The 12148-nt window shown below is 40.5% G+C and overlaps 1 protein-coding gene across 4 annotated transcripts in view; it reads right to left on the bottom strand.

The window, feature by feature from the left end:
- CLSTN1 (calsyntenin 1) overlaps positions 1 to 12148 on the bottom strand; it is a 136175-nt gene continuing 124027 nt past the window's right edge. For all 4 annotated transcript variants that reach the window (XM_030222495.1, XM_030222497.1, XM_030222496.1 and 1 more), the window contains 7 exons: positions 11071 to 11219; positions 9581 to 9807; positions 8556 to 8726; positions 8213 to 8358; positions 6804 to 6939; positions 5779 to 5963; positions 1 to 2118 (listed from right to left, as the gene is read on the bottom strand). In XM_030222495.1, coding sequence (XP_030078355.1) covers positions 1918 to 2118; positions 5779 to 5963; positions 6804 to 6939; positions 8213 to 8358; positions 8556 to 8726; positions 9581 to 9807; positions 11071 to 11219 — 1215 coding nt within the window. In that variant the 3' untranslated portion in view covers positions 1 to 1917. The remainder of the gene's footprint in view (positions 2119 to 5778; positions 5964 to 6803; positions 6940 to 8212; positions 8359 to 8555; positions 8727 to 9580; positions 9808 to 11070; positions 11220 to 12148) is intronic.

Raw genomic sequence — 12148 nt, 5'->3', positions numbered from 1 at the left:
TTACAGAATCAGAATTTTATTGTAGTTTGTAAGATTATGCAACTGACCTATCACCAATATACAAATCTGAAACGCATTACCCACAGTGGCTACACAGCCATCAAACTTCACAATCTCTCAGGAAGAGTGTTTTAATGTGATCAGTTTTAATCTAAACATAGCAGCTAGTGAAAGTTAATGAAGGATTAACCTTCTACACACTGACAGCAACAGAGGACAACCATCACGGATAAGTTATATACTCCTAGTTTACGTAAAACTAGCAGTTATATTACCACATAAAGGTAGTTAAAATTTATTAAGAAATCTAAAATTTTACATTAAAATAACTAAGCAGAGTGTACACGTGTTTCTCTCCCCTCCCCCAATCTTTCAGGTATATGATCTACCTAGAAAGATAGCCTCCTACTCATTCCTATCCTGCTTCACCCATCAGGTGAGAGCCAGGAACACAGTGTACATACCCCATATTGCAGTATGGAACATTTCAAGCTCCAATAGCTTGTATCTAGATTATGGAAAGTCTAATTTATTTCATCCATCTAGGAAGAGTGTCAGCCACTGACTTGCTCCTGGATTCTTTATTAATTTTTTCAAGGTCACCTTTTTAACCACTTTCTGGCCCACAATTAGACATGTAAAATCTAAACTAGGAAGTGCCCAAACTCACCACACATTAACTAATACACAGCAGTCAGTCACCACTGTGGGGTATAATTCACTTTCCTTACTATCTAGAAAACCCTTTAATAATCAATCTCCCAGCTGGAAAGGGTTTCTTTCTTAATCCACTGGCCTAAAGCCAAGCATTCCTGGAACACATTATCAACTTGATTCACAAGATTCTTAATTTTATACAATTTACAACTATAATTTCACAGGCAGAAAAATAATATTACTAAAAATGTAACCAAACCATCTAATACACCAATAGCCCAGGGTAATGTACAAGGAACTAAAAAGATCATGCTGGAGTGTTTGCTACCAGCTAGGAATCCCAAAAGGTGATCATCATCCCCCACCCCCCAAATGCTCATTTACTGAGAGTAGTAGGGAGCTGAAGACAGGTTATGTCGTCTCAGTTTTGATTCTGACACAAAATATTAACCAGCATACAGCCCTAGCTTTGCATACTATGAAATAACTGGCAGTTCAAGCTATGGCAGATCGGCACCCCACACCATCCTACCCAACCCCAGGAAAATGACTGCCCTGCTACTCACCCTCCAAATGAAACATGAACCAAAGGCTAAGAGTAGCTAACTCTGGCTCCAGCAACAAAAGAAAAGCCTTCCCACCAAAGTAAGGGCATCTACTTCCTCTGCAATGGGGAAGGGGAGTACAGACCACTGTGTAAGCAAAAAGTGGCCACTCCACTTAGCTTAACTATTCCTGTGCCACACCAACCCAAAAGCTTGATTTCACTAGCACAAATGACATAATTACAAGGATTCTAACATATTTACAAATTTGTAAAAAGTATTCCATATATTGACCTCATTTCTGCCACTTGTCACATGCACTAACCTGGAGAAAGGAAAACAAAGCCGGAACTAACTTTAGTCAGGGTCTCCAAATGCCAACAGTGATAAGGAAAGGGGAATGAAACCAAACATTCACTGGCAAAGAAAAGGTCCAGAGATGTGTGTGCAAACTTTATCCATTGGAAGAGTCCCTTATGTGAGAAGATGATGAAAAAGTGCAGAGAGGGGCTGAGGGCAAAAAACACAGTCCTGGTCCCAGGGAATGCTACAGGCAAAAAAAAAAAAAAAAAAAAAGTCAACTACACAGAGTAGTAGGAACTAGCCAATACAACACAAATGTTTGTGTAAAGTGACTCAGATGCATTCCCGGGAAGAATGTAGTGTGGAACAGTGAAGTCTTCTAGAGACAATGGAATGGAGTGAGGTCTTGGAATCAATAGCTGAGGGTTGAGTCATCCCACTCCAGCTGCTGCTGTCTGTTAACATTCTGCTGGTCTTCTTCCTGTTCGCCTTCCTCCTCTTCACTGCTTTCTGACTCTGCACTGGTGATGTCATCTTCTTCTTCTTCTCCCTCCTCACTTTCCTCTTCTTCTTCTTCCTCTTCCTCCTCACTGCTGTGCTGATCTTCATAGGTCTGTGGAATATTCAAACAGATATTAACCTCCAATTACTAATCTCCCTTCCACCATCATTATGGTGGTATACGCAACCATAATTTATAGAGCAATCCCGATTTCCCTATTTCTAATACATTTGATACAGAACTCGAGAAACAGAAGAAGTTGACAATGAATATAAAAAGAAAGCCACAAAACATTACAGATAGGCCAGACCTATAGCTCATCAGATTTGTACTGGCCGGGTCTAGATGTGCAACACAAGTGACCAAGGAAGGGAGGGAAGAAGGCTGTCAGGAGAGAGCAATGCCAAGTATACACTTTTTCTAAAGTGCTCTGCTGCTGACTAGGAAGTGTTACCTCCTGCTATTAACACATTCTACAAGGATAGGTCATCACAGACAAGGCTCAAAAGCAGTCCAGAAGAGCAACAGGCTCTTCTGTATGGCTGCTTTCTGGCTCCTGCAATCTGTCAACTCAATCTTGTGGGGTTTTCCTACTGGAAAATATATTGGGCTTGTATTTGCACCCCTCCAGGTATGGCAAGCCATGAGTGCTTTGCTAACACATTTTGCAGAACTTGATTTGGGTCCACCACTGACCCAATACCCCGGAAAGTGAACCTGGAAACCATCTCCATCATGATTTTCTGGATTATAAAGAGAAGTATGTGCTGTATGTAGCTGATAAGAGGGATCTTGTTCAACTCAAATCAACTCAGCTGAATGGCTGAGTTTGCCAATAGATACATTTTAGAAGCCTTACATGGCACTTACATACATGTGTAAATGGCAGTCTCAGAATGGCACTATTTACATGTGTAGATAGCCCAAGGTGCCCAGATTCATGTCTTAGGTATGGTTTGGGTGGCCCAACAAGTTCAATTAACTTTTATTTATCTCTTGGTTATCCAAAACCTCTAAGCGAGTAAACAATAAAACAAAATTATACTTGCAAAACAATATTATATACATTTAAAATTATACATTAAAACTGTCCAAGGCACGTACTCCCCATGGACAGCAATGTCACTAATATGCAGCAGAGTCAATTCTAGCCTCCCAGAGCTCAGAAAACTCTAGAAAAAAAAGCTGAGACTGTGCTGGCATTCCTGTATTCCACTGCATGACAATTCCCTTCAGTCATTTTTAATCATAGTCCATTAAGTTGTCTTGAGCGAATTTCCTCTGAAAACTGAGTAAAATGTAACCAATTTGATTTTCCAAATACCAGAAACTAAGCTACAGTTTAAATGCTGCTCAAAATACTAAAAGCTTTTGCCCTGACTCTCATAACAAGAGATAAGGAGTTGTAAAAAAATTGCCAGAGAAATACTTATTCCTGAGCCAGTAGAAAAGGCAGCTCTGAATCCTCTGTTCCTCTCTGGTACTGATAATACTGTCCTTAGAATGACATCAACTTCAAAGGTAGAGGTGGAGGGATTCCCTGACACTAACTCATTGCACTGATGTCACTTCCCCCTCTAGCTGGGAATGGTGCTGTTATGGGAAAAGTGCCTATAACATGTCTAGCTCTTTTTCCAAAGCTATGCTTTTTACCCAGAGGTGATATAAAAGAAAGAAAACCATTCTCTGAAAATTAAGAACTTTTATTCAGGCATCAATCAGAAAGAAATCACAATGTAAAATTACTGTTACAAGAATAAAGATATGCAATATTGCAGGAAGCACGTCTGGATCAATAAAAATCACGAATTCTTTAGCAGAGCTTACAGAACACACTAATCGTTGTCAGTCACTCCTAGCCAAACTAAAGAGAACATCAGTTTCTCCATCAAACTGATTGTTTACTTAGCTAACCCATACACTCACCAAGCCTCTTACTCTGAGATAATGACAAAGTTCAGGCTAGCAGCACAGGACAAACACTTCTCTGGATGCCTGGACATAGGGAAATCAGTCAGTGAGACTTTCTTCCCTCATCTACTCACCCACATAGAAAGCTCTCAGTAAACCCCCCCCCCCCCCAAAAAAAAAAAAAAACCAACAACAAAAAAACCCTCAAACTCTTTCCAGTTCTCACCTTTTATAATAAACTTAGATTACAGACCTCAATGGGAAGCTCCACCCCTGCTCTATATGTCCTAGAGCCTCTGATGATGTAGCAAGTAAACAGTCCAAGGAAAGTTCCAGGGAAAGTCCAGGGAGGAAAGTTTATTATGACATTTTGTCAATTTCCCATTGGTCACTTCCAATGGTTTCACTCTGCAGCCCCCTTTTCAGACCCTTCCTTTGGTCTATTTCATTACTATCATTACCTTATCTGGGGTGACATGATCTCCCTTCAAGGAGAATGTCAGCTTACCAGAACATCTCTAAACATGTCTGCTGAAATGCAAATATTGCTTACATAAATGTAAACGTGGCCCTGTTTTTTCTTGAACTGGTGAGCCTTCAGGGCTCCAACTCAAATAACATGACTTAAAAATAACATCCAAAGATGAATTAATAGGGAATCAGCCAAACCCTCTATCCTACGGCCTATTACTGTATAATCATCTCAGAGTAAAATGGTTCCCCTGTCTTCCATTTTAAAAATCCTATCATAGCATAAGTATCCCCAGTTATCCCATGAAATCTTTAATAAATTTTGTTCCTAACACTGCAGTGCATGGAGAGCATCAGACAAGTTTCCATGGGCAGACAGCCCCTCCCTTTCTTCATTGAAATAGTCTAGGTTTGAAAGGAGTCCATCAGTGCTATGGCAAAGACAGTGTGACACGAGTCTGAGCACCACAGTAAAAACGACTACAGAAGCCCTAGGAAGCAACATTAAATGGGTCATTCTACCAATTCAAACATTAAAGGAAAGTCAGGGATAGTCAGCTCTATTCCTCTTCCACTAACAGGTCATTCCAGAAAAAGAATATAAGGGGTAATAATATTCAGTCAGTGGTGGTCAGCATTTTTTAAATGCTGGCCATCGCTGGCTGAATTGTGCCTAGAATGGATGGACAGTCCTCACACAAACAGCAGCAATACACAGTACAGTCTCTCTCAGCACCAGCACACAAGCCTCACTCAAACAGCTGCAACACAAAGCACAGTGACAAACGGAGTGGACAAACAGAGGAACAAAGAGACAGAAGACAATCAGGTAGGGGGTTTGAATGGTAGGTGTGAGGGTTTGGGGGAAGTGAGGCTTTGGAGGGGGAAGGGGGGCAAGGATACAGAGCAAGGAATGTGTGTGGCTGCAGGGCTGGCAGATGTGGGAAAGGATTTGTGGAGGTGAGACACAGAGGTAGGAAATGTGAAGGTCCAAAGGTTCAGATAGGGGCAAAGCAACAAAGGTTACAGACAACTCAGCAACTCTCCACTTTTTTGACTAACAATTCCACCTCTCCGCTCTCCAACTCAGCAAAATCACAAATGGGTCCAAAGACAAGTTTGGTCTTGAGCTAGTCGCTTTTAAAGCAGGACTAATTCATGACATTTTCCTTTCCAGCACAAGGAAATTGTTTTCCTATCTGTTATTGCAAAACAAAAAGGAACATCACGTAACAAAGTCCATAGCACACCCCCAAAACGTTTTTCTTTCAGCAAATATCGAACTTTCTTTGATTATATGGTTTAAACATTTTTGTGTTAGAAACACGGACATCTGCCCCTTGTGCCACTTTTTGCACATTCTTTTCTTTTGAAAATGAGCCCCTTTACCTCCATTGGATTGACAGTGATAGTCAGGGCAGAGTCATCCCAGTCCATCTCATTTTCTTTTCCACTATCTTGGTCTCGCATAGTCCTCTGGTGTGCAGCTCGGATACGAAATACTCCCAGGATAATCATGAAAACCAGAAAACTGACACAAACCACGATAACAATGGTGGCAGCACTGGGAACAACTGGAGAAAAACCAAGAAGAAACAAGAAAACAGATAATGACAGATCCTCCCACAAATCAGTGCCAGATTACTGGTAGTACAATATGCCACTGGTTCAGGACATTTATATTCAAAGCACTCTAGATTTACACTAAAGGGAGAGGATTTTCCAACCATAAGTCTTTTTGGTTTTTTTTAATATAAGAGGAAGTATGTAATGGAATTTAGACTGTTGATGTCCTAAAGAGCAGGACATCCCTTGGAACACAGCCCGGGCATTTGAAGAAGTACTCATGCTATTGAACTCTAGCCGTTAGTGATAGGGTTGGGCCTTACCATGCTTGGATGCAAGACTGCACAGGCAAACAAGGGGGTGGGAATGACCAGTGTCATGAGCCAAGGAAAAGGGCACAAGTCTTTTATTGTATATAACCACAGCGTTTGCTTGAAGACAACACATCAATAGAAACATGAGTTCGCTGAAAGAGGGACTCAACACGGTCCCATGTCTTGGTCTATGGCTTCGGAAGTCCTTACAAAAATAAACTGTCACATACAAGAATATATCCCACCCCTTTGTTTGCCTACACTGACTTTTGTGGGACTGTTTGGTTTTCTCCTTTTTGCTGGATGCAAGACTGCGTACAGAATCAAAGCCTCACCTGATACCCTGGCCTGTGTACCCCTCCCCCCATACCCGTTCCAGTCCTAAATAATGTGGAAAATAAAGGGAAGGAAGTGAAAATATTTAAGAAAAGGAAGCATGAAAAAGGCAAAACATAGTAAGATACACAAATTATTCCTACATCATTTGACACAAACAAGAATGAAATAAAAATAGTCACAGCTAACCGCCTTTACCTGAGGATGGCTGGGGGTTAGCCAGGTTGTGTCCAGAGAGATCCACAAAGCTGCGGTGCATTGGATGTACAAACTGAGGCTGGGCAACAATGTGATTTGGATGCTCTGCCGGGCTGGCACTATGGATAATATTCACCTAAATAAAAAGAACATTATTAAGTTAGAGGTTGGTGAAGACCTCCCCAATTAGCTACTTCTGACATCACGTATAGTTCAAGGAAACCAATCAGAAGTTAGACACTGGATGCAGTAAATGTTTCACAATTTAATTCCTATCTACTAAGAGACTAGTACTATCCTTATTCTTGATTTGGGACTGACTGCAGCTAGAAAACCAAACTCCCTCAAATTACTGCATGTATCATGTTGTTTTTTTCTTACATTTATGAAATGCATTTCCAAACAAAAATACTTTCCCAGATGCTGCACCAGAAAGCTGTCCTGGGACAGTATGTGGTTTTAACATAACTCCTGCAATAAGAGTGTGTGGTAGCAGCACCTAAGAAAGCAAATAGAATGTTAGGTATTATAAGGAAAGGAAAACAAAAACGAGGATGTTATAATGCCTTTGTATCGCTCCATGGTACAACTGCACCTCAAATACTGTGTGCAATTCTGGTCACCGCATCTCAAGAAAGAAATAGTGGAATTAGAAAAGGTACAGAGAAGGGCAATGAAAATGATAAAGGGGATGGGACAACTTTCCTATGAGTAAAGGCTAAAGTGGCTTGGGCTCTTCAGCTTGCAGAAAAGACAGCTGAGGGGAGATATGATAGAGGTTTATAAAATAATGAGTGGAGTGGAACGGGTAGACATGAATCGCTTGTTTACTCTTTCCAAAATTACTAGGACTAGGGGGCATGCAATGAAGCTACAAAGTAATAAATTTAAAACAAATCGGAGAAAATATTTCTTCACTCAAAGTGTAATTAAACTCTGGAATTTGTTGCCAGAGAATGTGGTAAAAGCAGTTAACTTAGTGGGGTTTAAAAAACAACAGCTTCCTAAAAGAAAGGTCCATAAGCCAATATTAAGATAGACTTGGGGAAAATCCACTGCTCATTTCTAGCATAAGCAGCATAAAATGTTGCACTGTTCTGGGATCTTGCCAGGTCTTGTAACCTTGATAGGCCACTGTTGGACACAGGATGCTGGGTTTGATGGACCTTCAGTCTGTCCCAGTATAGCAACACTTATGTACTTATGTAAGAGTAATGTTGCTCAGTTTAGGACTAGAGCTGTCCTTTATCGCCACATGAAATGATCCTGGGGAACACTGTGCCATTAATCATTGCAACTCTTCTGTGCCTTCTTCCCAGCTTCTTTTACTGTTGGTTATATACTTGCTGAAACATATCATGGAATGCTTTTAGCAAATAATCCTGGATGGCAAAGTTTGGCAGTCTTACCTCCACCTTAAACTCATTACTGACATAGCGTCCATTCAGCTCTGAGCAGACTACTTTGAACTTTCTGTCAAACAGGGAGACTGTGTGCCAATTTCTGTATCGGATTAAGTGCAGAACCTCCTCATAGCTAGTCATGGTACCAACACCTGTGAAAAGGTTAAAGTCAGGAACAGCAGTAAAAAGGGGGCCTTACATTTATTTAAGAACAGCTCCTCTTTTCCTTGTCTTCACACTTCAATCTAACCCTCCCTACAAATGCATTCTGCTATGGTGAGGAGATGAAAGCTGGGGAGGTTATTTGAATACAAGGAAAGCTGATGTATGTGTGCTGAGACTTGCTTACCTGTAATGATCATGCCAAGGCTGGAGCTGCTCATCTCAATGCCTTTCTGCTGTAGCTGGGACATATCCACTTCCAGGCTCTCCTGCTCCTGGTTCAGCTCCTTTCCCACCACCTTGATTTCACACATGTCTAGATTATGCATAATTTCTTCAGACACCAGCGACTCTTGAACTGAATGAGGCAAAAAAAAAAAGTCAACTATTACACACGGCTGAAGGCAAAAAGCTCCTCACTCATCAACATTGGCAGAGCATCTAAGGCAGCATGGATTTGTATATCCTTTTTATTTTCATTTCTTAATGAATAAGGATCTGCATATTTGTCACATCCCATTTTAGTAAGTAAGTTGCAGGTCAAGGGAACGGGGATGGGATTTGACATACAACATTTCTGTGGTTACAATCAAAGCAGTTTACATATTATAAACAGGTACTTATTTTGTATATGGGGCAATGGAGGGTTAAGTGACTTGCTCAGAGTCACAATATACTTAAAGAATTTAAAACCCTCAAAATGCATTGCTTGAGTAATCTAGACACCAGCTATTATACATGCCTGTCACAGAAAAATAATACATGAAAATGTCTTGTGCAATTTTCTAATAGGAAGTGCCATGTTCTCTAAGGATTTTCTTCCACTCCTCACACAGGCAGTGCTATAAGGTTCATCTATTATAGGGGTGGGCAACCTTTATACACAGAGGGCTGCATGAATGTCAGTACTATCCCAGGCCGCAATATTACTTAATGTCAGAACCAGAAATGCAGAGAGTTCCACAGACCGTCCATAATAAATCAATAAATATGTAAATGATGGTAAACTGCTAGAGTGGCTATTCTGAAAATATTTGTGAAATGCACTGTTTAAAATTGTCAAAACTCTGGATATCAACACTTTCTGTGTACACTTTCCATGGTCTAGCAGGCCACATAAAATTCAATGGTGGGTCGCAGGTTGTCCACCTCTGATCTAGTGGGTTCAGACTCACTACAAATACCAGGCACAGGACAGAACAGCATATTTACCAGTTGGATCTTCTTCACCATCACCCTCTGATGCCACTTCTCGTGTGATGGTGCTTATAACATGGAGCTCAGGAAACAGAGTAACCCCTTCAGCACTTTCAAATTCTGAAGCAGCCCGAGCAAAATGGTCTATACCACTCAGACTGATCTTGGGTTCCTCTGGTTGTAAAACCATCACATAACCATCTACATCTGGAACAGTGAGGCAAGTTTCCTCATTGAAACATCTAGAGATATAACAAAACACAAAATCTATATTAATACAAGCATAAAGACTCACATCCCACAACTGCAATAATAGCAAATCATTTGGACCCCCCCCCCCCCCCCAAAAAAAAAAATCTATTCAATATTAACCATCTATTTAACAATACTCCACCACATTCGAGCAAACTTGTTTTGTTTTTCCTTTAAAAAAAAGAAAACACAAAAGACAATAGTAGGCTGCATTAAAGACTCTTGCTTGCACTGAGGGCTGGGGGAAAGGGTGCTGCTCAGAACTCCAGCTAAGGAGCAAGGAGTCCTCCGTTTGGAGCACTGAAAGCTATCCACCAAACCTTCTGAAACCACTATCTACATTCTCTATCTCATCCCTTTCTCTCTCCATACATTCCTAACAACAAGCCCCTTGAAAGCTCTCCTCACATTATTCCTGGCTGCCCTCTGGATGCAAATACCAGTAGCCCTTTTTTTTGTTTGTTTGTTTTTGATGGGCCTATAGATGGGGCGGTATTAGGGTCAGATGAGCCCAGTGTTTACTTTCACTATGTAACCCAATCAGCTATTCTGGATCAAAGTGAAAACAGGTAGGAACACAATGGGGTAGGGGTGGGGGTCAATAAAAGGTAGAGTGATGACATTTCCAGCTATCCCTATGCGCCTCCTTCCTCTTAGCTGTGAGCAGGTAAAACTGTATTTTTTAAAATTATTATTTACATCAACATGGGCCCCAATTTCCAATCTGTAGCAATATAAAAAAAAAAATCAGTTGTTTACAGAACAGCTGATCATGGTCAGAAGGAGGCATAAAATATGGTTGACATGGAGAATGAACACAGTCCAAAACATGTGGGGCCAAAAGAAAGATTCCCTGGGAGTTGGTTAGCTCACCATTGAGCTATACAATTGAAGTACTTAACTACAGGTAAATAAGATACCTCCATAACCATTAGCCCACATTCCACAGTAAGAAAAGTTGGATTTAAAAATCATGTTCTTCACGAAATGATATATATATATATATATATATATATTGTAAATAAAGAGCTAGTAACCTTTCCTCAAAATATAATACTGGCGCCTTAATACCCTTCATTTAAAGTTTGCCAAGATAAGAAAAACTATCATCATACCCTAGATCTAAAAAAAGGAACATCCATGAATTGTTAGTGGATCTACAATGAATGTTCAGGGTTAAAGTTACATTACACAACTGGAAGAGCAGTCATATTTTCCCCCTCCCCAAACACACACACAGACGCCTGGCATACTTGACAGTTGTGGTTATCTTAAGCTTCCTGATGCCCGGTGTTGGGAACTGGCGTGAGTTGAGGTACGAAATGTGCTGCACAGCCTTCTCAAATTGGTCAATGTCATTTCCTTCTAAGGCCAGCTGAGACTGGCTGGGATTGAAGTGTATCTGAAATGGTTCCAAAGACAGAAATCAGTCAAATGAGAGCCGTTTTTCTGCAAAAAAAAAAAAAAAAAAACTACCCACAACTAGAGGCACTGCTCCTGCTGTAAGGTTTGCTTTGACAACTCACTTTACTATGCACAGTCACTTAGAAGCAAGATGAATTAAACAGTTTAAATGTTTCCATTTTGTATTCTGAACAATACTGAACTTGAGTATGCAAAAAGTAAAATTTGGACAGATCACAAGGATGCGCACCACTCTCAGGTAACCAAATTCAAGGCTTCTTCTAGTGCAGTCAGAGAATTCAAAAGTTACATACCTGTAGCAAGTGTTCTCTGATAATGGTAGGACTTAAACTCCAAGCACAGTACCACACGCTATCTGCAAATTTAATGTGGCACGTATAAGGGTAAATGCTGGGAACACTCCTCAATGGTTGCCGTGTTAAATCGCATGGTCAAGTCCCCTGTTAAGCTGCGGTAACTGCAAATTTTACTACAGCTTAGTAAAAGGCCCCTAGGTGCCTGTGTGTCTTTATAAAATATCTGTAGCATCGAAGCTGCTGACATTGCAGCTAAAATGCAGCTATATATATTTATACCTGCGCATAGGTGTAGATTTTGTAATCTATTTCGTGACTCTACTGTGCTGTGTCCAAATGTCTTTCCCAAACACATCTACACATGGGTTATATAAAAAGTATGTGCTGTCTTGTGAGGTAACTTTAAAAAGCCAATCTGCACACAAATTACCCCCAGAAAAGACATTTCATAGCACTTACGCAGTTTTATCTAACGTTGTATACAAGATTACAATAAATAGCACACAGCAAAATGAGGCAGGAAGACAGCTAAAGCACAAGCAGGGAGAAAGATCCATGCCAACTATTTTTAACATGTGTCCATAAACTAGCAGGGAATGGTGGGAAAATA

Source organism: Microcaecilia unicolor, chromosome 13 (genome assembly GCF_901765095.1).
Source record: "Microcaecilia unicolor chromosome 13, aMicUni1.1, whole genome shotgun sequence".
Classification (NCBI taxonomy): Eukaryota; Metazoa; Chordata; class Amphibia; order Gymnophiona; family Siphonopidae; genus Microcaecilia; species Microcaecilia unicolor.
Note: the sequence above shows the minus strand (reverse complement) of the source record. Positions and strands in the feature narration are given on the sequence as shown.